Source organism: Suncus etruscus, chromosome 8, assembly GCF_024139225.1.
Source record: "Suncus etruscus isolate mSunEtr1 chromosome 8, mSunEtr1.pri.cur, whole genome shotgun sequence".
Taxonomy (NCBI): Eukaryota; Metazoa; Chordata; class Mammalia; order Eulipotyphla; family Soricidae; genus Suncus; species Suncus etruscus.
In genome coordinates this window covers 73,706,098-73,730,260 of record NC_064855.1, presented here as the reverse complement: position 1 = coordinate 73,730,260, position 24,163 = coordinate 73,706,098, and the positions used below count along the sequence as shown (strand labels likewise).

Sequence of the window (24,163 nt, the reverse complement as noted above, 5' to 3'; positions counted from 1 at the left end):
CTCTGGAGAGGAAGTACTCTGTCCACAGTCAACAAGTCATTCCTTTTCTACTCATGTGTATCATTAGACAACATTTTATCTGTAGCCGTAAGTCAAAATAAAAAATCTTATATTTTAAACTTTTGTTAGCTGGAAGGATTTGGTTGAGATGTAAATAATTAAAAGTAGAAAAAAGGGGGCCGGAGAGATAGCATGGAGGTAGGGCGTTGAACTTGCATGCAGAAAGACGGTGTTTTGAATCCCGGCATCCCATATGGTCCCCCGGGCCTTCTAGGAGAGATTTCTGAGCTTAGATCCAGGAGTAACTCCTGAGTGGTGCCGGGTGTGAACTAAAACAAACAACCAAACAATAAAGTAGAAAAAAAGGAAGGCATAATTGCAATTTTGAAACATATTCTTTCTGATTTTATTAATTTGTACCTTATGTTACTGAATGTGGGTAACTAACTCTGAATTTGAGGCCCCAAAGTGTCAAAATTGACAATGGAATAACTGTAAGTTAACAATGACTGGGTGACACAGTTAGGGTTATTCAAGGTTCAGTATGAGTACATAAAACATGAGGGAAAATAAATGATTTATATACATGGTGAAAGCTCATTTATATGGCTAGGTAGCCCTCTATGCCTTAAATTCAATATGGAAATAACAGTGAAAGTCACATACAGTCAATACCAAGTAAAAGTGATGCACATGCCATGCACATATATTAATTACTCTCGCCTGCTTCTTAACTTTTTAATTATAAGTGAGAGCATAGTTTAAATTTTAAGAATACATTAAAAATGAACAAATCAAAGTTATAATATATTTATTTTAACAAAGTTAAAAGAAAAAAAATTTTTAATAGAAATTACTCATCCATCTACATTTATAGGCAAAATTTTCTGCAACAATGCGACAGAAGAATTTCATTAGTTAATTTTATCGGAAATAAAATTACTATGACATTTTAGTACAATAATATATTTTACATCATTAGAACTGTACAATTTCAAAGTTTACTCTTTAATAAGGTATAAGTTCATAAAAGTAAATCTCTTTTTTAAATTACTACTAAAAATACTTTTCTATAGTATTCCCCAAGATGTCTACTCAGTATATTTATCTTTATTGGTGTATTTTTGGTTTTGATATTTGGGCCATACCAGTGATGCTCAGGAGTTACTTGCTAGCTAAGGGCTCAGAAAGCACCTCTGGCTTGGGGGACTATATGGGACGCCAGGGATGGAACCCAGGTCAGTCCTGAGTCAGCTGCGTACAAGGAAAACACCATACCACTGCGCAATTACCACAGACCCTACTCAGTATATTCTAATGTCTCTAACTGTTGGCATGATTCACAAAAAATAAAATAAAATAAAATACACAACCTTTAGTTCTTTATTGTGATATAAAGAAACAATGTAAAAAATCAAATACACAAAGACAATGTAACAAAGGGCAAGAGACTAATATTCAGTAAGAAATAAGGCCATGGAGGTTTCTGGACAATAAGACAGTGATGTGTGAAGGGGAAAGTCCCTCTATTGGTAGAAGGCATCAGCCAGGAGAAGCTGGTTCTGAAAGGCAGAAAAGTGTTATTTTTGAGCCCTTATTAGCACATTAAAAACAGTACAAAAATTTACACATAAAAATATAAGCACTTCTGGGGCCGGGCGGTGGCGCTGGAGGTAAGGTGCCTGCCTTGCCTGCGCTAGCCTAGGACGGACGGCGGTTCGATCCCCCGGCATCCCATATGGTCCCCCAAGAAGCCAGGAGCAACTTCTGAGCGCATAGCCAGGAGTAACCCCTGAGCGTCACAGGGTGTGGCCCAAAAACAAAAACAAAAAAAAAATATAAGCACTTCTTGCATTCAGTGGGATGCTAATGGGGTTACCGTATTTTCTGGTGTATAAGACTACTGGGCATATAAGATGACCCCCTAATTTTGCAGTTAAAACATAGGTTTAGGCCTATATTTTCTGTATCAGATAGAATGTTCCTGTGCTGCATGTGCTGCATGTGTTCCTGTGCTCATGTACCACAGTGAGCCAATCACAACAAGCAAAGGTTCAAAGGTTATACTGTAATAGACTTCCTCTCTGACTCTGGCCAATTTGAGCAGGCTTTTTACAGTGTAGATTCGGGTCCAGAACATTGTCTAATTAGCATGCATAAAAAGCCTGCTTGGATTGGCTGAATTAGAGAGGCTGTCCGAGCAGCCTTGCTGTGATTGGTCCCTTATCATAGGCACCTTTTCTGGCAATTCCCTGGTGGCATCAGTTAATCTCCCCCACTACATGAACCAAACAACACCCCATCCTCGGACCCTAGCACTGAACCACCAACACGGTTAACTGGATTTTGACAGAAGTGGCCCCAGATCTCCTGAGTACTGTTTGGGAGCCCCCAAGAAAGAGATTTGGAAACTCTGTGGCCTGATTCTTTTTTTGTTTTGTTTAGCAGCATATTGATACATTTTTGGGATATACTCAGCAGCGTATAAGAAGACCCCAGATTTTCGGTTGACTTTTTTTTTGTTTCACAAGTCGTCTTATATGCCGGAAAATACTGTAGGTAGTATTTGTGGACACAGGTAAATTATTAATGTCAAAACATTGCATACCTGTAATTTTATTATGAATTACATTGTGATTGCACTGTGACTATATAAATTAAAATTTCAAATATAATATAAATAAAAGTTATACATTAAAAACCAGGGCTGGCGAGGTGGCGCTAGAGGTAAGATGTCTGCCTTGCAAGCGCTAGCCAAGGAAGGACCACGGTTCGATCCCCCAGCATCCCATATGGTCCCCCCAAGCCAGGGGCAATTTCTGATCGCTTAGCCAGGAGTAATCCCTGAGCATCAAACGGGTGTGGCCAAAAAAAAAAACAACAAAAAAAAATCAAATGACAATATATACAGTTTGTGATGTATTTACATTTCCCATTGACAGCTCATTTATGTACTTTGCACTACTGGGCAAAAGAGAAGAGTTCTATCCCTGCCAAAATTTGATTTTTTATTTTATTGCAACAGTACGCCATTGTGTCCATATACACAAAAGAAGACACCTTTTAATTTAACTGTAACCTATAAAACTCACCTTTATAAGGAACATAGCTAAAATAAAAAGCCAATTTTCTTCCTTAATTTTTATTTTTTCTTTCTTTTCATAAATTGATATGTCAGTTAACACAACTTTGAATGGTTACAGATTCACACCTCTTCAAAAATATGTGCTCACATAATTAACACCACTAAAGTGCCAGTTTCTCTCAACTCCCTTTGGTACTCATCCTGTTAACCACAACTGAAGATTAAGTTCACAGATTTGTTTTTATTATATGTGTCTATTATGATGCTCTGTTTCTCTGAATCTTATCTATGAGTCAGATCAACTGATATCTACCTTTAATTACTTTAGAATTATTTTACTCAAAATGAAACCACCTAGTTTTATTATGTTTTGAAAAAAGGGAGACTTCAATTTCTCTTGAAACAATGTTATCCCATTTTCATACATGCACCATATTTTCTTTATCTATTGACATGAGTATAAAGCTTGTATTCAAGTCTTGACTCTTATAAATAGTATGACAATGGCCATAAATATCATAGTAGTTAGAATATCTTTGATAAATCAGTATGTAAAATTATTGCATTGAAACATATTATCTTTATTAAGTAATATAAAATAATTTTAACTATAACTTTTATAGTAGAATATAAATTTATACAGCAGTTGACAATTTTCTGTTCATGATTTTTTATTATTTTAATTAAGTTAAGATGAAAACTGTAGTATTATTGATAACGTAAGTCAATTTTGGGTACTGCATGCATTGCTTCAAGTCCCACCAGTAGTGATCTCTGGGGACAGAGCAAGGAGTAAATCCTGATCATTGCAAATTGTGGCAAAAAAAAATCCTGTAATACATTGGTAGTCTTTAGCAAATCATCTTGCTTTGTGCTTTCCTCCTAGTACTATTTTATGTGAATAAAAATCAACCTTTATACTTTTAGACATTTGCCATTCATTCAGTTCTGACTTTTCAATTCTGCTTTCTGTTGCACATTATACAAGCTTGAACAAATATAATTTCTTTTGACACTAAAACTACAGGTAAGGTGTCGGTGATATAATTGCAATGCTAATACTTACAGTACATGCATTGCTATATTGTATTCTGTAATAAAAACATGTTGAAATGTTGTGAAAACTCCTCATGCCTGCATTGTTATGATCCTTGAAAACCTTTATTTCTAGATAAAATAGTTTACAATACTGTATCACCTATAATGAGCACCAATAAACAAGCTGTTTTGCCAAGGGTGAATATAATTCTAAGCAATAAAATTGGATCTATGACACTGTATCTTCTATTCTTCATTTCAGATTCATTAGTTATTATGGAGATCAATCTCTTTGACACAATACATTTCTAAATAAATTTATGCCAGATATGTAGTCATTAGCATGCTTGAACTCTATAGCTAAAATGACAAGGTATCCCCCCTTGCTTTGCATAGTACATAAATTGAAAAGCAAGCCTTGAGCATTTTGACAAGACATTACTTGGGATACACTTTCTCACACTGTACATATGCATATTTTTCTCTTTGCATACATTTTTATGCTCATCATGCACATTTTGTGAGAATACTATATAGTAGCAAAATAACGTTGTTTATAAAACATTAAGTGAGTAAAACAATGTAAAATAAACTATAATAGCAGTAATAGAAACAATAATTATCTTTAAAGGCATAATTGTGAATCAAATTATACAAATGCTGATAGAAAATTAGATATGTAGGCAGATAAAAATAAATTATTTATTATTTGTTGTTCTGGCTGTTGAATTTCTTTGAAATTTATTTTTTTTTTTTTTTTTTTTTAATTTTTTTTAATGAATTCTGTCTCTGATCATGGAGCCTGGAATCTTTAGCCTCAATAGAAGGGGTAACAGCTCTGTTGGATGCAGGACTGGCAGGTGTGGGAGATGCAGCTGGTACAGGCATAACAACAGCTTCAGCTGGAATAACACCAGCTTGGGGAGAACCAAGAAGAGGTCCACTGGGGGAATTCCCAATACTGTTCTGTTTGGGTGACCTGGGTCGGTGAGTTTTAGGGGACAATCGTGGAACCCCACTGACCACTGATGACCAAGTGCCTCCCACAGGACTGGTCCTTGCTGGAGGAGCAGTTGCTTCACTCGGTGGTGCATGAGCTACAAACTCTAGGCCGCTGGAAACGGAACCCCTCCCAGCAGAAACTCTGTGGTTTCGAGGATGGCGCTGGGCCTTTGGGGACATCCTAGGAGGCCCTTCTGAAGACATGCGTTTAGGCATAGTAGAGACAGGAGCTGGAGAACCATGAGCAGAGGGGTGAGACGGGGGTCTGGATGGCCGCGAGGGGGGCCTGGAGGGCGGCCGTGTAGGGGTGGCTGCCCGAGGTGGAAGAGAGTTGGGACCTGACTGGTAGCGAGAAGGTGGGCGAGAGGAAGGAGATGGGCAAGGCGATGGCCAGGGAACACCTCCATTAACTACTCTTTGGTCTGAAGCCGAATTCGGGTTGAAATCTGAAGAGTGAGACGTGGGTCTTGATGGCATGGAGCCCGATCCAGGCTGGCCCATACGCGGTGAACTTTGCCTCCCACTGCCCCAGGAAATTACTTCTCTATTTCTTTGTCCAGGAGGAATATATTTATTTTCCCTAGTGTTTATGCTGTGGCCCTCACGGTCACTGGAATTTCTTTGAACTGCTGTGTATTTTTCTTCTTCAGTCCTATCGTCATTTTCCAGGGCCACGCGGGCTTTGTACTGGGCACTTGATTCAATTTCTTCTGCTAACTGATTTGCCCTTGCTTCTCGTTTTAAGAATTCTTCAGAGTTATCCCTTTCTAGGGGCACCGTATAAGAAGATAAACTGCTATCATATGTAGATACTACTCCATAATTTTCTTCATTATATCGAAACATATCATTGGGGTCCCAGCCATTAGATACATCGTTCTCCAAAGCCTCCAGCTCCTCAGTGGCCGTGAGTTCACCCGCATCCCAGGGCTCCAGGGCCTTCTCTCTGTGCTCGCCATTCACTTTAGCACTGAGAGCACAGTCAGTAAAAGCATCTCTTCTTGCATAATTGGAGTCCATATCCTTAAACTGTACCATAACAAAGTCAGAGCACTTGAATAAAATGCTCTCTATTATTTCTTCACGTTTTGGCCCTGAATTGGATTCGGTACTTTTTTCATGTGCAGCATCAAGTACCAAATCACACTTAGGGCTGTATGTTTTAAAAACTCCTTCATATATACCTCCATTTTTCACTTGTAGTTCACATTTGGATCCAACAACTGATGTAAGTACATGAACCATCCTCATATTTCCATAGATTCCATCAAAAGAAATCGTAGACGGAGGCAGTCCTTTGCTACTGTTCCGACCTCTGCCCAGGCCGGGCCGCCCGGCGCCGCCCGCGGCGGAGACGACGACGGCGTTGGGCGCAGACGAGGCCGGGATCGGGGCCGGGGCCGGGCCGGCCGGGGCGGGCGTCGCCGGGGCGGCGGGCGCGGGCGGCGGCGCCGGGGCGGGCGTCTGCGGCGCGAGGAGGCCCCCGGGGGCGCCGGGCTTGCGGGCGGCGGCGGCCGCGGGCGTCGGCGGCGTCGGCGGCGACTGAGGCGGCGGCTGCGGCTTCAGCGACATGGCGAGCGGCGGGCGGGGACGGGGCCGGGGCCGGCAGCGGGAGCCCGACGCTGGGGCGCGTGGAAGTGGGGGGACACAGGGCGCGAGGCCGAGGAGGAGGAGGAGGAGGAGGAGGAGGAGGAGGAGGACGCGCCGTCGCCGGGAGCGGGAGCGGGAGCCGGGCCGGGCCTCGCCTCCTCCGCCGCCGCCGTGGCCGTTGCCACCCTGAAATTTATTTTTAATTCATTGTTTCTTATTAGTACCATTATTTAGTTATTATCTTAGAACTACAACACAATTTTAATGATATAACACATTGCAGTATTTATTAGTGAATAAAAAGAGGATTGCAATATAAATATAAATAAATAAATAAAATACATAAATATAAAAATAAATAAATAAAAATAAATAAAAAGATAATACAATAAATATATGCATATTAATACAAGTATAGTCCTATATAATTAAGACATTTGCATTGCTTTTTACTCATTCTTTAGATTATACTCTTTTATAAATTTCTTAATAAAAATTGAATAATTGAATACATATCGATAGGCACCTTTCTATATTTGGTTTATTTTAGTGATGTTGGCTCTGTGGTTGGAATATTTAGATCTATGATTCCTTCACACTTGACAATGTACCTGGTTGAATTCTAATTCCCATTATTTTATGGTTACCTCCTTCCCCTCCCCTATATTTATTTCTAAATTTATTTTGTTTTGCAATTTTACCTGGTAGTGCTCAGGGGTTACTTCTGGCTCTTGCTTAGGAACTACTCCTGATAGTGCTCAGGGGACCATATGGGATATAAGGGTTTGAACCCAGGTCAACCATATGCACCAAAACAAACAAACAAAATTTTCAGGTACTTGTTGTGTATGCAAGTCTGATATTATACAGTATATATATGTGTGTGTAATGATCTATATGTGCAAATATGCATTTTGTTTGCACACATATTATAAAGTTTCATATTTTCATATATATTTAATAATTCTCATGACTAAAATAATTTAGAACTTGAAAAGTTCAGTAGTATTTTTTCAATTTAATGGAGAAGTATTTTAAGAGAATTTTCAGATCTGTGAGTAACTGTGGGTTGATATACCCTTGGATTATGTTTAGTAAAAGACCAGTTACTAGAAAATAATGACATTTTAAATGTGATGTAAATTGTATGAAAATAATGTAGGGTGGTGTAGAGAAAGACCTTCAAATAAAACTATACAAAAAACATATGTCAGACTCATCAATCATCTGGATATTAATTTACATTTATATTAATTCAATGGTATATCATGAACAAAAACATTTTCAAGGTTTCAAGGTATTTTGAATTTAAAAAATATGTATACAAATTTTCATAAATCAATGACCTGTTGTCAATTGTTGGCAATATATTTTAATATATAATAAAAATAGGTTAAAAGATGAATAAAATATCACCATCATATTTTATTTTATAATAATCAACCTAAAAGGAACACAGAAGGCATGCAAATTGGAATAACCTTAGAGATTCAAGATTAAACATTAGAAATACAAATAGTAATGCATTTTATACATTATGTTTACAAATCTTTAAAATTATAATGAAATACAATATATTGGTATTTTTTCTGTGGAGAAATGTGCAATATTCTGAAAATATCTGGGTATATGCAAAAAATAAAAAGAAGAAAGGAAAAGTGTTCAGTCCTTCCAGTTATAGTGGCATTATAATAATGCCTGATATAGAAATAATGACTGATACATATTCTTTATATAAAGTGTCACAGCTCCACTACTAAGCTCAAAAGAAAATGAGGGCCATCAATTCTTCTCTGATAGATTGGTTCAAACTGATAGGGGTCCTTCATGGAATGGGTGCAGGTTGATTCTCCTCTCTGGCTGACAGCACAGTAGTTCACAGGGACTATGTCACCCTCAACAGAAACTGCCTACCTCTAAAAATTAATTTTATACAAATTCCAAGCCACCTAATTTGTTCCACTTCTGTGAATTTTGATCATGTGACATATCAAAATTTCATAGTAGTATCAATCCAGTTGTCTACAGCCAATCAGATGAAAAATTGGTTAGAAGACCACCAATTTCAGTAAAGCTAAATAGTGACACGGTTACTATGCCAACAATAGTCCTGTAAACTTGGCAAATGACTTTTGTAACACCCTTGCAATATATATTAATTACAAATCAACCCTATTGATCTACATTTTGAAGATTCCATTTTCAAACAATATGAAGTAAATGTATTTACACATGAAAGGAAGTTGAGAAGGGTGTAAAATTAGAGACACTGGTATAGGAAAGGTCACACTGGTGGTGGGAATGGTATTTGAATATTTAGTATCTGAAACAACTGTATTCTGAATAATTTGGTATAATTTGGTATAACATGGTGTTTTAATAAATTAAAAATAATTGATGTTCCAGAGATTGGATAAAATTAATTGCACCATATTTTCTCAATAACTAAGTAATTATATAAAATTTTTGTTACTACCCTCATTTTCTAAATGAGTAAACTGAGATATATTATCAGAGACTATTTTCATCAAATTCAACTAGAACAGATTACTACAACCTTGCACAAGCTGATTCTAGAACTTAGTGACATAGTCTTGTTTTTAATTTCTATTTTAATTTTAATTTTGGGGGGCATACTTTGCAGTTCCTTGAGGTTACTATTGGCTCTGTACTCCTGGAAGATTGAGGGAGTCCATATGGATTGTTGGGGATCAAAATCAGGTTGGCTACGTGCAGGGAAAATCCTTATCCCCTGTGCTATGCTATCACTCTAGCCCCTGAATCTTTAATTCTTACAGAGGAAATGTTTTTAATGCCTTGAATGTACTTAGTCACAAATTGTAAAATACTACATTATATTAGTAGATACTAAGGAATTAGTCATTTTTGATAAGTGACATGAAAAAGGCTATTTATAAATTCAGGTATAGAAATGGCAATATACATGAAATATGAATGAAGATATTTCAAATGATTTACTAAACAGCAATTATAAAATAAAATGTTGATAATAGAAGAGCTTTAAGCACATGCTAAACAAAAGTGATTACTAGTATTGTTTCAACCGATACAGTCATACAAAAGGGGATCTTCAAAATTGTGGATGAAATTGTGTAATTAAAGTTAAAGGATACACACAAATATTATATGAATTATCTTAAAAGAGTAGTGTTATGTAAATGTATATAAAATTACAAAGCTTTTTATTTTGTTTTGTTTTTTGGGCCACACCCGGTGATACTCAGGGGTCACTCCTGGCTATGTGCTCAGAAATCGCTCCTGGCTTGGAGGACCATATTGGATAACTGGGGATCTAACCACAGTCCGTCCTAGGCTTGCAAGGACAAGGCCTTACCCCCTTGCACCACTACTCCAGTGCCAGCGTTACAAAGTAATTTTAATAAATACTAGAAAAAATGATATAAAATATTGGGGGAAATTCATTAAAGGAACTATTTGGATGAGGAATGAATATTTACTAAAAGAAACAAAGAATTCTATAATTGACAAAAATAGAAAATCATGAAAATCACAAAATACAATTGAAATATATGGGGAAGAAGAAAGTGCAATTTTCTATTCAAAGAGAACTCATGGAAAAATATCATTTGACTCCAATGCTTAATTGAGTTCTTCATAGATTTTCCATAAATCATGGCCATTAACTATATGAGAAAGCTATGAATCATTTAAAGAGACTTTTAAAAATCATATTCTCCGAATTTTAATGTGTTATACTTAAAAATTAGCACATTAAATCATGATGGTATGTAATTTTAATGATATAGTAGTCTATAATTTTCATATTTATACTTGAAATTGTTGCAGGCAGGAAGATAAAGGTGCCCTGGTAGTATTATATATATTTTGAAAACTGTCTAAAATTCAAACCAGCTTCAAAGTATGGAGGCTTTTGACACACACACACACACACACACACACACACACACACACACACACACACACTGAAATTCTGCATGTGAAATACATTAAGATGCAGAATTCTAGGTCAGGCATGTGGAAACTTCTTAATAAGAGTGTTGATGAGCCCATACAAGAAGAGACTCCACCACTAGAAAAAGGACATAAACTTCTCACAGCTCTCCACCTTAGTTCAGCCCCTTGGGGATGGGGGCCAGTGCAGTTTGAGAAAACTGTATATAAACAATTTGGCAGGGGATAAGACACCATATACTTCCAATATCTCCCCTCTTGAGATGTATACCTTAATATATGAGGACTGGTTTCCCAATTCTAGAGAAATGGCTGATTTCCCTCTATTCTGAGTCCTCTTAAGCTTGAGTTTAAATTTACCTTTCTTTTTCTCACCCTTTATTAACCAAATAAAGTTGTTTTATTTCACTTTTCCTCCCCTAATTTCTTTCTGTGAAAATGGCAATGGACCAATAAGTCTGGATAAAATTTACCACTGCCTTTATTTTCCTGCAAGGATCAATTTTTCCACTCCAACCTGAGCCCAGGAGGGAGCATCTCTCATTCTGTGTAAGACAAGTAGGCTTCAGGTGCAAGTTGATAGCTGTCAGGCAGGCGGGATGTGAGCATCTGTGCCCTGCAGTGGCTTATAGAAGATTTTAATCAGTCCTAGATTTCCCAGGAACACCTCAGGGTAAGTGAGGGAAACAGATTTCCTCCTTAAGGTTGTAACCTCTCTCCATTTCACTTTAAATATTGAACTTAGAAACCTCCCCTGCTTGAGATTATCACCAGCAACAGTATCAAGCATCCAAAGTATGACAGGATAGTTTGAAAACATATCAAGCAATCAGTTTGTTTTAATGTCAGTAAAAGCAGTAAATATGATTTCCAGCAAATAAATACTTTATTTTTCTTATTATTATTTTTTTAGTTTAACATTGATTTTTAAAGCTATTGATGACAAAGAATCATGTGTTCAAGATACCAACTCCAGATTAACCGCAAGAGTTAGACTCTTTCTACCATCTGTTTGCCCACTCCCTCTCTTGATTCTATCAACTTAATACTTTTATTTTTTTTAAGTCTGCATATTATAATTTTGGTCAGATACTTACATCACGGTTGATACTTGTGGTTTGGTATAAATTGTTTCCTCGTCATCATATTAAAATGTTCAAGTGCTCTCACCATATGCTTTTTTATTTTCCTTGTCCCCACTACAAGTGTTCTTCTTTTTAATAAAACTAGAAAAAATGGTTTGAAAGCTATATAATCAATAATTTATTGATAGATGAGTAAGAGATATAAAGAAGTCACAGAAAAATAAGGGAAATTATTTTGTGGCTATTTAAGAGTCTCAGTTTATAAAAATAAACAAATTGGTAAGGATATGTTACCCTAAAAAAGGAATAATTTAACAATTTATTTTTAGTGATACGTGTTAGAGTGTTCCTAAAATTCTTAAAGTAGAAAAATGAGTTTTAGTGCTTGCTTTGGCAGCACATATACTAAAATTGGAAAGATACAGAGAAGAGTAGCATGGCCCCTACACAAGGATGACATGCAAACGTGAAGTGTTCCATATTTTTTTGAAAAAAATAAAGTGAGTTTTAAATTTAGTACTGAGACAAGTGAAAATAACGAAAGTTAAATATTCAATGAATAAGTTTTAAATATTTGAAAGTTGGGCAATAATATGAAAATAAGAAATAATCTGGAAAGAGAGCAACTATCTAAAAATAAAGAGTTTTATGGGATTAGGAAAAAAGTGACTTTGTATTAAAAAGCTTAAAACAATTTATATGGTTGTATAAAGTTCATAACAGTATGGTATGAATATATGATAAAAACTTTAGAAACAGTAGCAATTTTGTTAAGATGTACTCAGAAATGTTTTTGAAAGCCGTACAGTTTTGCAAATTATGTGGTAATACTAAAATTATTGTGATATATAATTTTGATTTTTGTTAAGTGAAATCTTTCCAAATCATCTCAAAAGTTTCAAAACCTACTGTTTCCAGAAAAAATAACATGTTTGTGTGTCCAAAGAAATTTGTAGTTCTGTTTTGTCCTATAAATAAGATGAAAAAGCAGATAAAGAATGTTTTTCATAGCAGTACATTTCACTTGGTAGAAATAATCAGTCAAATAGCACAATATAGGTTAAAAGGTGAAGCGATAATGAAGAAATCAGTTGAACTGCTAATTTTGAACAATATCTAAAAGCAGTAACAGATGTAATATAATTAAAGGCTTTAGACAACAATTAACATTCTAGCTACCTTCTTGTCTGTTTTCAAAATCTCAGACAACCCCTTATATACTCTAGGTCTCAATTTCCTCATTTATAAAATAAGTGAGCTGTCTTAGTTGATGCCCAATTACTTAAAACATTGTGATTCTCCCAAATGAAATGACAGTGAAATTGGATAATCTCTATGCTCCAACATCTTCTTGGAATAAGACACAAAATATAAAACTAGATTAAAAAACTCACATTCTAGTCTGCACAGAATTAAAGTGTCCTCCTCACATTATAAATTAGGTTTTCTGTCAATAGGGCTATTGCAACTATATTTAAAAATGCCTCCTAAACATCAGTTCATAAGGTGTGCCCATGGCTACAATAATAATCATGTTTTAAAGAAAGAGGAAAATAACCAGAGCAACCTAACATTTCTTTCTGCCTAACAAAATCTTAGGTTTCTTACTGACTCTAACTCTTGACCTCCCTCTTCTTTGGGCTTTACTATGTAGCAAAGTTCCACTACAAAGTCATTCTTTATCCCTTTGAGACATAAATCTTCTCTTATCCTCTTAGCAATTTTGTAATGGGTAAAGGTTGTAATGAGGAAATTTAAAATTTTTTCTGTGATGAAGAATATTACAATTACCCACCCTATACTCAGTACAGATATAAACTAATATATTCCTATTATAAGTTCATACTTAACAGGCTATACATATATAAAAAACATCAGTATCAGTTTAGTTTGTTTCCAGAAAGCAGAGACTTTATATATGATTCATTTTAAAGTGAATTATTGATGGTGTGCCTTCAGAAGTACTTGCTAAGGAAGTGACTGTAGTTGTAAATGGTAGCTGTAAAAACTCAACAAAATATAGTTTCCAGGAAAGTCTAGCTTCTATTTAATGTGACAAATTTAAAGTATGAACGGTTCTTTAGAGTTATTTCTGTTTGTGAGCGTATGTATTTTTATGCAAGTCTTTGGCTGTGATACACCTTCCAGGAGGTTCTAACCTCTTGAGAATTTCCAGGTGAGACACTTATTGATCATAAAAATTCCCTAGTGAAAAGTGCAGCTGTGAACTCTCAGCAGCTAGCACTCTGGTCTACTGTGGAATGTGTGAACATGCTGTAATGAAGATCCAATCTCAAGAGCACTAACTCTCATTCTAAGTGGAGTGGTTTCACTTTCACTACTCTAACCGATTGCTATAATCACAATATAATTTTAATGAGGAAGTCTACATTATAACATCATAAGCATCCAACTCAATTAGCTGTAAAAAGGGGCAGAGGGGACTATGAACAAATTAAGATGAAGATTTAGAGATTGGTTAGTTACAGGCAGCACTGACAGTCTGGGGATTTAGCTTTCCAATGGCAAGGAGCAAAGATTTACTTTTAAGAAAGAGTACAAGTGGTTATTGCTATGAGCTGTATAAAGTTTCAAGATAAATAATGCGGTGTCTAGTAGGCATTTCAAGTGGCTCATCTGATTAGTCAAACTACGCTTCATAGTTCTATGAGCAAAACCACCAATTAATATTTTTGTTTTGTTTTGTTTTGTTTTGTTTTGGGGTCACACTTGGCGGTCATCAGGAGTTTTTCCTGGCTCTGCATTAAGAAATCACTCCTGGCAGGCTCAGGGGTCCTGATGGATTCTGGGAATCTTACCGGGTAGGTTAAGAGTTGGCTGCATGCAAGGCAAATGCCCTACCGCTGTGCTATCACTCCAGCCCACCAATTAATTTTAATTTAAATCATTTCATTTAAATTTAAGGAATACATACAGCATTTCATAAATGTATTTGGCCTTTGAAGGGGTTCTAAGTAGATAACAATAGTAACTTTTGTTTGCCTATACCAGAAAATACATTAACACTTTTTTAGCACTTATTATTAAAAATAAGTAATATTGTTAGGTAACATGGTTATAATTCTGTTAGGTATTGATATATAAGGTTACTTCATCCCACCATCAAAGCTTCTAAGATCTTATCTATTACCTTTTGTCTACACCTTTAGCCACACACTTTTAGCATGAAAAGGAAGTTTCCTAATTTCAGATTGTGATAAACATTATTTTGAGTAATATAATAACATTCTTTGTTTACTTTAGTAATTTAGGGTCAGAAGAAGTTAACTGAAGTACTGACTTCTAGGTCTAGAAACTGTGAAAAATTGAAGTAAATGAACTACAAAGTAAAAAAGGTGTTATATGATATTAGTAACTGGAAATAAAAGAAAAATATTGATGGCAATAAAAGTAACATTTTATAAGCTTTAGAAAATAAAAATTAATTGCTCATAAAATAGAAAATCATGCTTTTTATGATTATGTGGCTATAAGATTGGTATTTCCCATGGATGGCCCTGGTGGGCCTCATGGATCAATATTGCAGAAAGTCTCCCAGTAGACAATGTACAGAGCAAGCTAGGGATAGATAAAGTCCTCTTCAAACTTTGTTTTCTTTCCCACTTCACAAGACATCAGAATACAAGCCACTCTCCAGATATAAACCAGGAAGGCCAAAAGTACACTCTTTTAAAGGAATCTTTTTTACTGAAGTATATGCTGTACTATTTTATTTTACTTTAATTTACTTTTTGAATTTATTTTATTTTTCAGGACCACAGACAGAAATACACAGGGCAAACTCTAGTATCTCCACTGAGGAATCACTACTGACAATGTATTACTCAGAGACATATATGTCATGTTGTCCATACATGTTGTCCATAAATAAAGCCTGCAATTTAACCACAATATTAGAGCTGCAGCTTCCACACCACTTTATATGAAATTTTAGGATAAACAAAAGATAGTGGGAAAATTATAGTGAAGTTTAATAAATAATCAGTGATGAATATTTAACTGGTGTCCTTCTTAGTAAGTTCTCATTTGGCAATTGCAAAATATCTAGCATTGATAGCGATGTTTGCCTTTGGGGTATTTTATAATTATATAAATCGTCCTGTTACACATTTGTTAAAAGTTGGTAAGTTTAAAACATTGCTTATTTTATAAAAGGGGTGGGTTGTTAAGATCACTAGTAAGCCCAGATTATAGTAAGAAAAAGGGAAGAAATTGAGTGAAGAAAAGTGTGAAATAATGAGGCAGAGGAGACAAGGGGATTCATTATGTTGCTGGGGTTAAAAGAACTAAATATCCAAGTGTCTAATAAATCATAAGATCCAAACTTTATTAACCAAACTTAAACAAAGGCCTATTAGATGACAGGCTGGAGCATGGTGTGGTGGCATGGATGGTTTATGGTAATATTGTTGATGAGAGGTTGATACTGGTAGTGGGATTTGTGCTACAACATTCCTGGTCTAAAACTCAACTATAAATAACTGAATAAAAATGATTAATATTTAAATTGGCTTGTAAACCTATGTTATTTATGTGCACTTTAAAAATTTAGCATTAAATTTTAACATTACAAATTTTCTTTAAAAATGTATAAAATTGGGGGCCGGGCGGTGGCGCTAAAGGTAAGGTGCCTGCCTTGCCTGCGCTAACCTTGGACGGACCGCGGTTCGATCCCCCGGAGTCCCATATGGTCCCCCAAGCCAGGAGCAACTTCTGAGCACATAGCCAGGAGTAACCCCTGAGCGTTACTGGGTGTGGCCCAAAAAAAAAAAAAAAAACCAAAAAAAAAAAAAATGTATAAAATTAAAAATTAAGATGCATTGTGAAGAAATAGATAAATTAATAAAAATAGGTTCAATAGCATAATGTGTAACTAAATATAATTGTAGTGATTACACAAGTGTCAATTGTAAAATTATTTATTTGTTTGAAAGAACTAATATTATCGACATGCTTAAAATTGTTGAAACATTTATTTTAAAATTTTACTGATTTTTAATTTTTTATCATATGAAATATCATGGATTTATTTATTTTTTATAATTTATTTAAACACCGTGATTACAAACATAATTGTAGTTGGGTTTCAGTCATAACCAGAACAGCCCCCCTTCACCATCACCTTCCCATCACCAATGCCCTAATTTCACAATCTAAAGCAATGTTAAGAAAGAAATGGTCATTCAAACAGGTTATGGGCTTTTGCTTTTACAAGGAATACAAAGTCCAAGGAAATGGTACTGGGATAATATCAAGTTCCTTCCATAAGCTTGATCCCTGTTGTTAATAAACCTTCAGAGTGTTCCTTGGTGTGATTTTGGAGTCTATCACTGTCAGAGTTGCTATGGTGGTTTCACAAACTGCAGGACCTGACCAACCAAATATCATGTGGCTTAGCTTTCATGCCTCCTGATAAAACTGGTAAAAGAAAATACCAAACTCACTTATTGCCTGTTTCATTAATGTTTTAGACTACTAAATGACAAAGAAATACAAGCTAAATTCCCAAGGTCTTTAGCTAATTAAACAGTTGAATTTACAAGCTAGGTCAATGTACTGAATCTGGCTGTTGTAAATGCTGATCTTATTTTATTTTCCTCACAATGGAGTGGTTAATTTTTATCTTATCTCCTTACATTTTCTAGAGTCTTGTAGTTATACATATTTTAAATATTATAAGTCATCATGGTATTGCAGAAAACCTGGATTATATTAACACTGGACAGAAAATTTCATTGCACATTTTTATAAGATACATGAGCCTTAGTATACTCATCTGTAAAATAAGTGCTATTTTAGATGACTTCATGAAAAATTTATTAGGGAGGATGAGAGAGAAACTGAAGACATTGGTGATGGGAAATGCCCACTGATGAAGGTTGTTGTACTTTGTAAGACTGTAACTCAACCTTGAACAACGTTATTTGTGGACAATAAATTGTATTATGAATAACCTTGTAACCACAGTGTTAAATAAAAAATCAATGTGAAAAAATATATCAGTGAAAGTTTTACTTACTTTTCTATCTTATCAATAGAGGGTAATATATGAATGCACTTCTAAGTAATGAAATTGAGACATGAGGTTTTCTATTATTATTTCCTAAGTTAATTTAAACAATGGAATTTTATTTTCTAAATATTGAAGCCTATCTGAAAAAATATCATAGCATTATCTTGGGATGAATATAATGATACCCAAATTAATTTATTTACTTAATTTATTTCATAAGCTTGAATATATTAAATCATAAAAATTACTAAATATAGGTGTGCTTTCTTATTTTTCTTAAAATATTCATATTACTAATACTAAAAATATAAAGAAACAAAAGAAAAAATTCTCAAATAGCATTTTTTGGGGGGATAGAATAATTTTATTATTTTTTTACAGATAATTTATTCTGTACATTTATTCATGTTGTGGAAGGTTTAGTTCCTAACCTGACTTTTACAAAGATCATATCTCTTTTTAACATTGCTTTTTTTAAAATCTTTTTTGTGACCAAAGTGCATTACAAATATTTCACTGCATCATTTATGGTACATAGTGACAATGAACGAGGGGCAATCTCACCACCAGTGCTGTTCTCCCTCTGCCCCTGTTCCCAGTATGCATCCCATATCTCCCTCTTCTACCCACCAGTATGCTAGTGCAACTGATCTCCACTTTACAGCCTGTTGTAGATTGAGCATCCATTCCACCGTCATTGGAGATAAAAAGGATGAGAAAAAGGGGAGAAAAAAATTTGGTGACAACTACCAAAAAAAAAAAACGAAAGAAAGAAAGAAAGAAAGAAGAGAGAGAAAAAAAAAGAAAGAAAAATGGAAGAAAAAAGAAAAAAAATGGACCCGGCAAATAAAAATAAATCTCTAAATAATAACCACAAGCACGAAAAAGAAAGAGAAAAGTGGAAGAAAAAAGAAGGAAAATAAAGTCAAAAACTAACAAATCAAAACAAAACAAGAAAAAGTATGGGTGCTGGAGTGGTAGGGTTTGGCATTCCCCCCACTTTTTTTTTTTTTTTTTTTTTTGCCTAGGCACAGTAAGCACTGGGGAAGAAAGGGAATTTCCGTGGCCTAAGAGATTCGGGGTTTCTTCATCCTTGAAGCATACCATCATGGGATCAACCCCTGGCTCCATATATACTCATTACCCCATCCAAAAGGCTTTTTTGTGATGCCAGGAAAGTTTCCTCTCGGTTGTGTGTGAGAAAATCAAGCCACTGTAGCTAACGACCTTGGTATTTGCATAGGTTATAGGTCAGGGTCTAGGATAGAGTCTCTAGGTTGTAGAGGTTCCTATCCATCGTTGTTGTGGTGTTCAGTCTTCTGTATAACTTGCTCCCTGTTTTCGTTCAGTCCCTAAACTGAAGCTTAGGATATTATGGATCCAAAGGTTCTGCTCAGTCTCTGTTGTCCAAGTTGGACCTCTGCAATAAAACATCTTCTTGTTGTTGTTTATGTGCCCTAGAGTACAGCCTAGGGTAGGTTTTTCCTTATTAGTCCCAAGGTAGGCTTTGTTCAGTCACAGTTGTCAAAGTCAGTTTTCTGTTGTTGGTGCTCTTATTTTTCACAGTTCAAAGGATGATAGCTCTTCTGATTTCCATTTAGTGTTAGGTGATGTGATAGGACAACCTGGTCTTAGGTCAAGTTTTCCTTTCCTCATTGTCATATCAAAACTGGCACAAGTTGGTGCCAGAGTAGTGTTATAAATTTCCCAATGGAGTTTAGTTTCTGGTGGTGTTGCCCGAAGCTGTATTATTTCTACATCAGGGATCTGGGGTTTTGGATTGGACTAACACTGTCCAATCTCCTGGGGACTGGTTGTATCCACATGACACATGTTCAGGATGAGAGGCACCCTTCTGCTATAAAAAGTGAGTTCTTATCCCTAGAAGATAAGATCTTGTTTCTGTGTCTATGGTTTTCCCTTTTTTTACTGTGCCCATACAAAAACGTATGGTGTCATACTGTGTTGCTGGTGCTATTCTGGGTAAGGATGACAGGCTGCACACACAGTCTCTGTTATCTGGTTTTGTTCTAAACTTTTATCCCAGTCAAGGCTTTTTGTACCAAGCAGCACCAAAAATAGTATAGAGAAAAAATGTATATATTAAAATAGAACAAATAAATAAAACTGAGCTAAAAAGAAAAAATATTCAAATAAAACAAGTGTGAAGGAGGCTACTTGTATATTTAGGAATACACATCTTAAGATGTATTGTTATATAGATATTGAGCTTCCATAGGCAATATAAGACTCCCAATTAAGTCTTTTGATATATTCTTGTGGGGAGTAAAAGCCAAGGTTCTTTTCGATTCACAGGCCTTGGATTGAGTTTGAGAGATGTTTTGCTGCATTACAAGACCATATAGTGTCTTTCAGCTGGGAGTTTTGCTGAGACCAATTCCTGTATCATGCAACAGTCCACAATTTGGTGGGGGTAAGAGGGGCCATCAAGCATAATCAGCAGGCATTCTGGTTGTAGTTCTTTGCCGATGCATGAGAACGGGGACCCAGAGGGTGTCTTTTATTGAGGAGCTGGAAGGTGGTCTGTTGGGGTAGGAGGTCAAACTTGGTGTCTACCGAATTAGGAGCTGAAGGTAAAGAGGGTTAAATTAGGGGGAGATAATGGATCAGGTTTGAAAAATGAGGGGATAGAGGAGACACAGTGGTAGGGGAGAGGCAATACATGACAGGGGCCATATACAATACATATATATGAGTTGTTTGTGTTTTCGGCTTGGAGTCAGTACGAAAAGTCACGTCCATAAAGACTGACTTTAAAGATCTATTTGAGTGTTATCATCGAAATCTTTGGTATTCCATTTCCTTTCCTAGGAACCGTCTAGAATGAAGAACATTTTTAGATAATGCTTAAAAAGTATATTTGTCGCGTGGGCGCATTTGCACCTGCGTGGTTATAAAAATGAGTACTAGTAAGAAAAGACACCTCTGCGGAAGGTCCAGTATGAATATGGGAGGTGTTTCCCTCCTCTCCCTCCCCCCAGAGCCCAGTTGCAAACCTCGCCCTGAAGACCAGTTTGGTATGGGGGGATCTCGGTCTCCTGGATTAGGTGGTCATCCCAGGAGGCCATTGGCCAGCTGTCTGCCCAGATTCCCGGCCATACCCATAGGAGAGGAGCAGGAATCCTGGCATGTGGGATCATCTGGGTCCAGCTGCAGCCTCCCTCTCCAGTATGAAAAAGCATGGGGGAGGAGTTTGCCTCCTTCCCATCCCCCCAGAGCTCAGATGCCAGACCTGGCCTTGAAAGCCAGCTTGGCATGGGGGGCTCTCAGTCTCCAGGACTAACTGGTCAGTCCTGGGGGCCTTTGGCCAGCTGTCTGTCCAGATTCCCAGCCATGCCAGTAGAAGAAGAGCAGTAAACTTGGCATGTGGGATTTTCTGGGTCCAGCTGCATCCTTCCTCTCCAGTTTGAAAAAGCATGGGATTGGAGTTTCCCTCCTCCCCCTTCCCCCAGAGCCCAGTTGCCAAACCTGGCCCTGAAGACCAGTTTGGCATGGGGGGATCTCGGTCTCCTGGACTAGGTGGTCAGCCCAGAAGGCCATTGGCCAGCTGTCTGCCCAGATTCCCAGCCATACCCATAGGAGAGGAGCAGGAATCCTGGCATGTGGGATCGTCTGGGTCCAGCTGCAGCCTCCCTCTCCCTCAAATAACGTTTATTATTTGCTTACCCTGAGGTATTTTCTTCTTACTAAAGTCAAATTAAAGATTATTAAAAAATAAATATTTGGGACCAGAACAATAGTACAGTGTTAGCCTTGCACATGGCCAACCCAAGACTGACTGGAATTGGATACCCAGCATTGCCTAAAGTCCCCAAGCCTACCAAGAGAGAGTTCTAAGCACAGAGCAAGGAGTAACTCCTGAGCCTGGTGGGTTTAGCCATAACCCCCCCCAATAATAATAATTAAAATTATTCCTCATTTTGGACAAATTTCACAAGGCTTTAAGCCACTGAGACAACTTATTTAATGGAAAAACTTATTTAATGTTGAAGCATAGAAATAATATAGTTTAGTTATAAACAAAATCCTTAAAATGTCGCAGTACTTAGCTTGTCTAAATATAATATGCATAAACTCACTCAATGACATATAATATGTCACATGAAATATGACAAACATAAATTGAAAGACTTATTTTATAACTTTACAAAAGCTACACGGTTTTATAGCTTTACTAATTAAGATGTTGATTAAATCTAATTTAAATGTTTTGAGACCTAGAGTTAATGGTAAAAATTTAAATTCAAATGAAGTAAACTAAATTTCAAGCTGAAAAATAAACATAATACTTTGCTAATTCCATTGTTTTTCAGTATTTATACTTTTATCAACTTAAGACAATTTACTTTAACTTTGAGGAAAAGAATCTGTTTTGTTCAACTTACCTCATACAGAAATAACCTCAGTGAAATAATAAATCTAGCTAGACTTTATTAAATTAGACATTTTGGGGGTTTTGGTTGAAATTACACTATTTATTTTTATTTAGTTAGTTTTGTTTTGCGGTCACACCCATAGTGCTTAGGGGTTACTCCTGGCTCTGCTTTCAGAAATCGCTTTCAGGCTCAGGGGACCATATGGGATGCGGGGGATTAACCCAGTTCCCCCAGGTCAGCCTAATCCAAGGCAAATGCCTTACTGCTGTGCTATCACCCTGTCCCTAATTAGACATTAAAAATTAACTTTTCTAGTGTTTTCCTCAATAAATGTCCAAATGTGTGTTTTTCCAAAATTAGCCCCAAACAATTTTGAGATGAAAAATGTAAAAAATATTGAATAAAATGCTGAGCAGAGATTAAAATATTTAGTAGAAGGTAAGAGTTGGCCACCCTGACACCCTGACCTGCAACTTGTCCTAAATACTGGTTTGTTTTCTATAAAAACACTTTTTTGTTTTGTTTTTGACTTTTGTTTTTGTGACCATACATGCACATAGTTATTTAGGACGTAACCACTTTCCAACTGTCAGTTCGTTACTATTGGAGCACTTTTCCTAATCATCATCTGTTCCTTAATTATCAGTCACTTTTACAGTACTGGAACAAGAATTATTGGTCACTTCTACAGTAGTAGAACATGATCTTATTGAGAAATCCAGAATGCATACTTTAATCCTCTCTCTCTCTCTCTCTCTACCTTCCTCCTTTCCTCTCTCCCTCCCTCCCACTTTCCCTCCCTTTTGACTTTCAATCCTTCCTTTACCTTACTTCTTCCTTCCTTCCTTCCTTCCTTCCTTCCTTCCTTCCTTCCTTCCTTCCTTCCTTCCTTCCTTCCTTCCTTCCTTCCTTCCTTCCTTCCTTCCTTCCTTCCTTCCTTCCTTCCTTCCTTCCTTCCTTCCTTCCTTCCTTCCCTCACTCCCTCCTCTCCCTCCCTCCCTCCTCTCCCTTCCTTCCTTCCCTCCCTCCCTCCCTTCCTTCCTCCCTCCCTCCCTCCCTCCCTCCCTCCCTCCCTCCCTCCCTCCCTCCCTTCCTTCCTTCCTTCCTTCCTTCCTTCCTTCCTTCCTTCCTTCCTTCCTTCCTTCCTTCCTTCCTTCCTTCCTTCCTTCCTTCCTTCCTTCCATCCTTCCTTTAATCCTTCCTTCTTCCTTCTTCTTTTTGTCAAACCTGGCAATGTGCCTTGTGAACTCAATATTAGTCCTGTTTGTGCTCAGGGGTATGTCTGCTATGGAACCTAGGCTATCTGCATAGAAAGCAAAAACACCTACCCTTTGAACTATGGCTCCAGACACCACTAATTTCAACTTAATATTCTAATCATTCTATATTATCTAGATACTGTTGGTTTATAATTTACTGCTTTTTTCTTTAATCACCCTCCTATTTTGCTTTTTAAGAATTCTAAAAAGTGGGGCTGGAGAGATAGCATGGAGGTAAGGCGTTTGCCTTTCGTGCAGGAGGTCATCAGTTCAAATCCCAGCGTCCCATATGGTCCTCCGTGCCTGCCAGGAGCAATTTCTGAGCCTGGAGCCAGGAATAACCCCTGAGCACTGCCGGGTGTGACTCAAAAAAAAAAAAAAAAAAAAAGAATTCTAAAAAGTAAGTTTAAATATATTTTCTAAAATATGACTTATTATAAAAATACTATTTGAAACACAAAAGCCCACATGCAACATGTTTTTAAGAGCAGCAAAACTACAAAGGACATGACATAATTAATAATACTCTGACAGTTATGTATAATAAATATATGTCAACATTTAATTAAGTTATGCCAATGCTAACTAAATTTATAGATAAATATGTAAATTGAAATAAGTTTATTAAAAGACAGATAAACATATGTCAAATTTTTAAAAAAGAATATGGAATATAACAATGTAAATGATAAAATTTTCACTAGAAAACCTTTAAACTG

The 24,163-nt window shown here is 36.4% G+C and overlaps 1 protein-coding gene and 1 non-coding gene across 2 annotated transcripts; one reads left to right on the top strand and one right to left on the bottom strand.

Moving 5' to 3' along the window:
• Positions 1 to 4,906: 4,906 nt before the first annotated feature.
• On the bottom strand, positions 4,907 to 6,503 carry LOC126016358 (ataxin-2-like; the record flags this gene model as incomplete). Its single annotated transcript, XM_049778938.1, has 1 exon — positions 4,907 to 6,503. A coding segment is annotated over exon 1 (1,470 nt), but the record flags the coding sequence as incomplete, so codon positions are not given.
• Positions 6,504 to 12,135: 5,632 nt separating this feature from the next.
• LOC126017021 (U6 spliceosomal RNA) lies at positions 12,136 to 12,240 on the top strand. Its single transcript, XR_007498699.1, has one exon. It is a non-coding gene; the product is annotated as a U6 spliceosomal RNA (small nuclear RNA).
• The last annotated feature ends 11,923 nt before the right edge of the window (positions 12,241 to 24,163 follow it).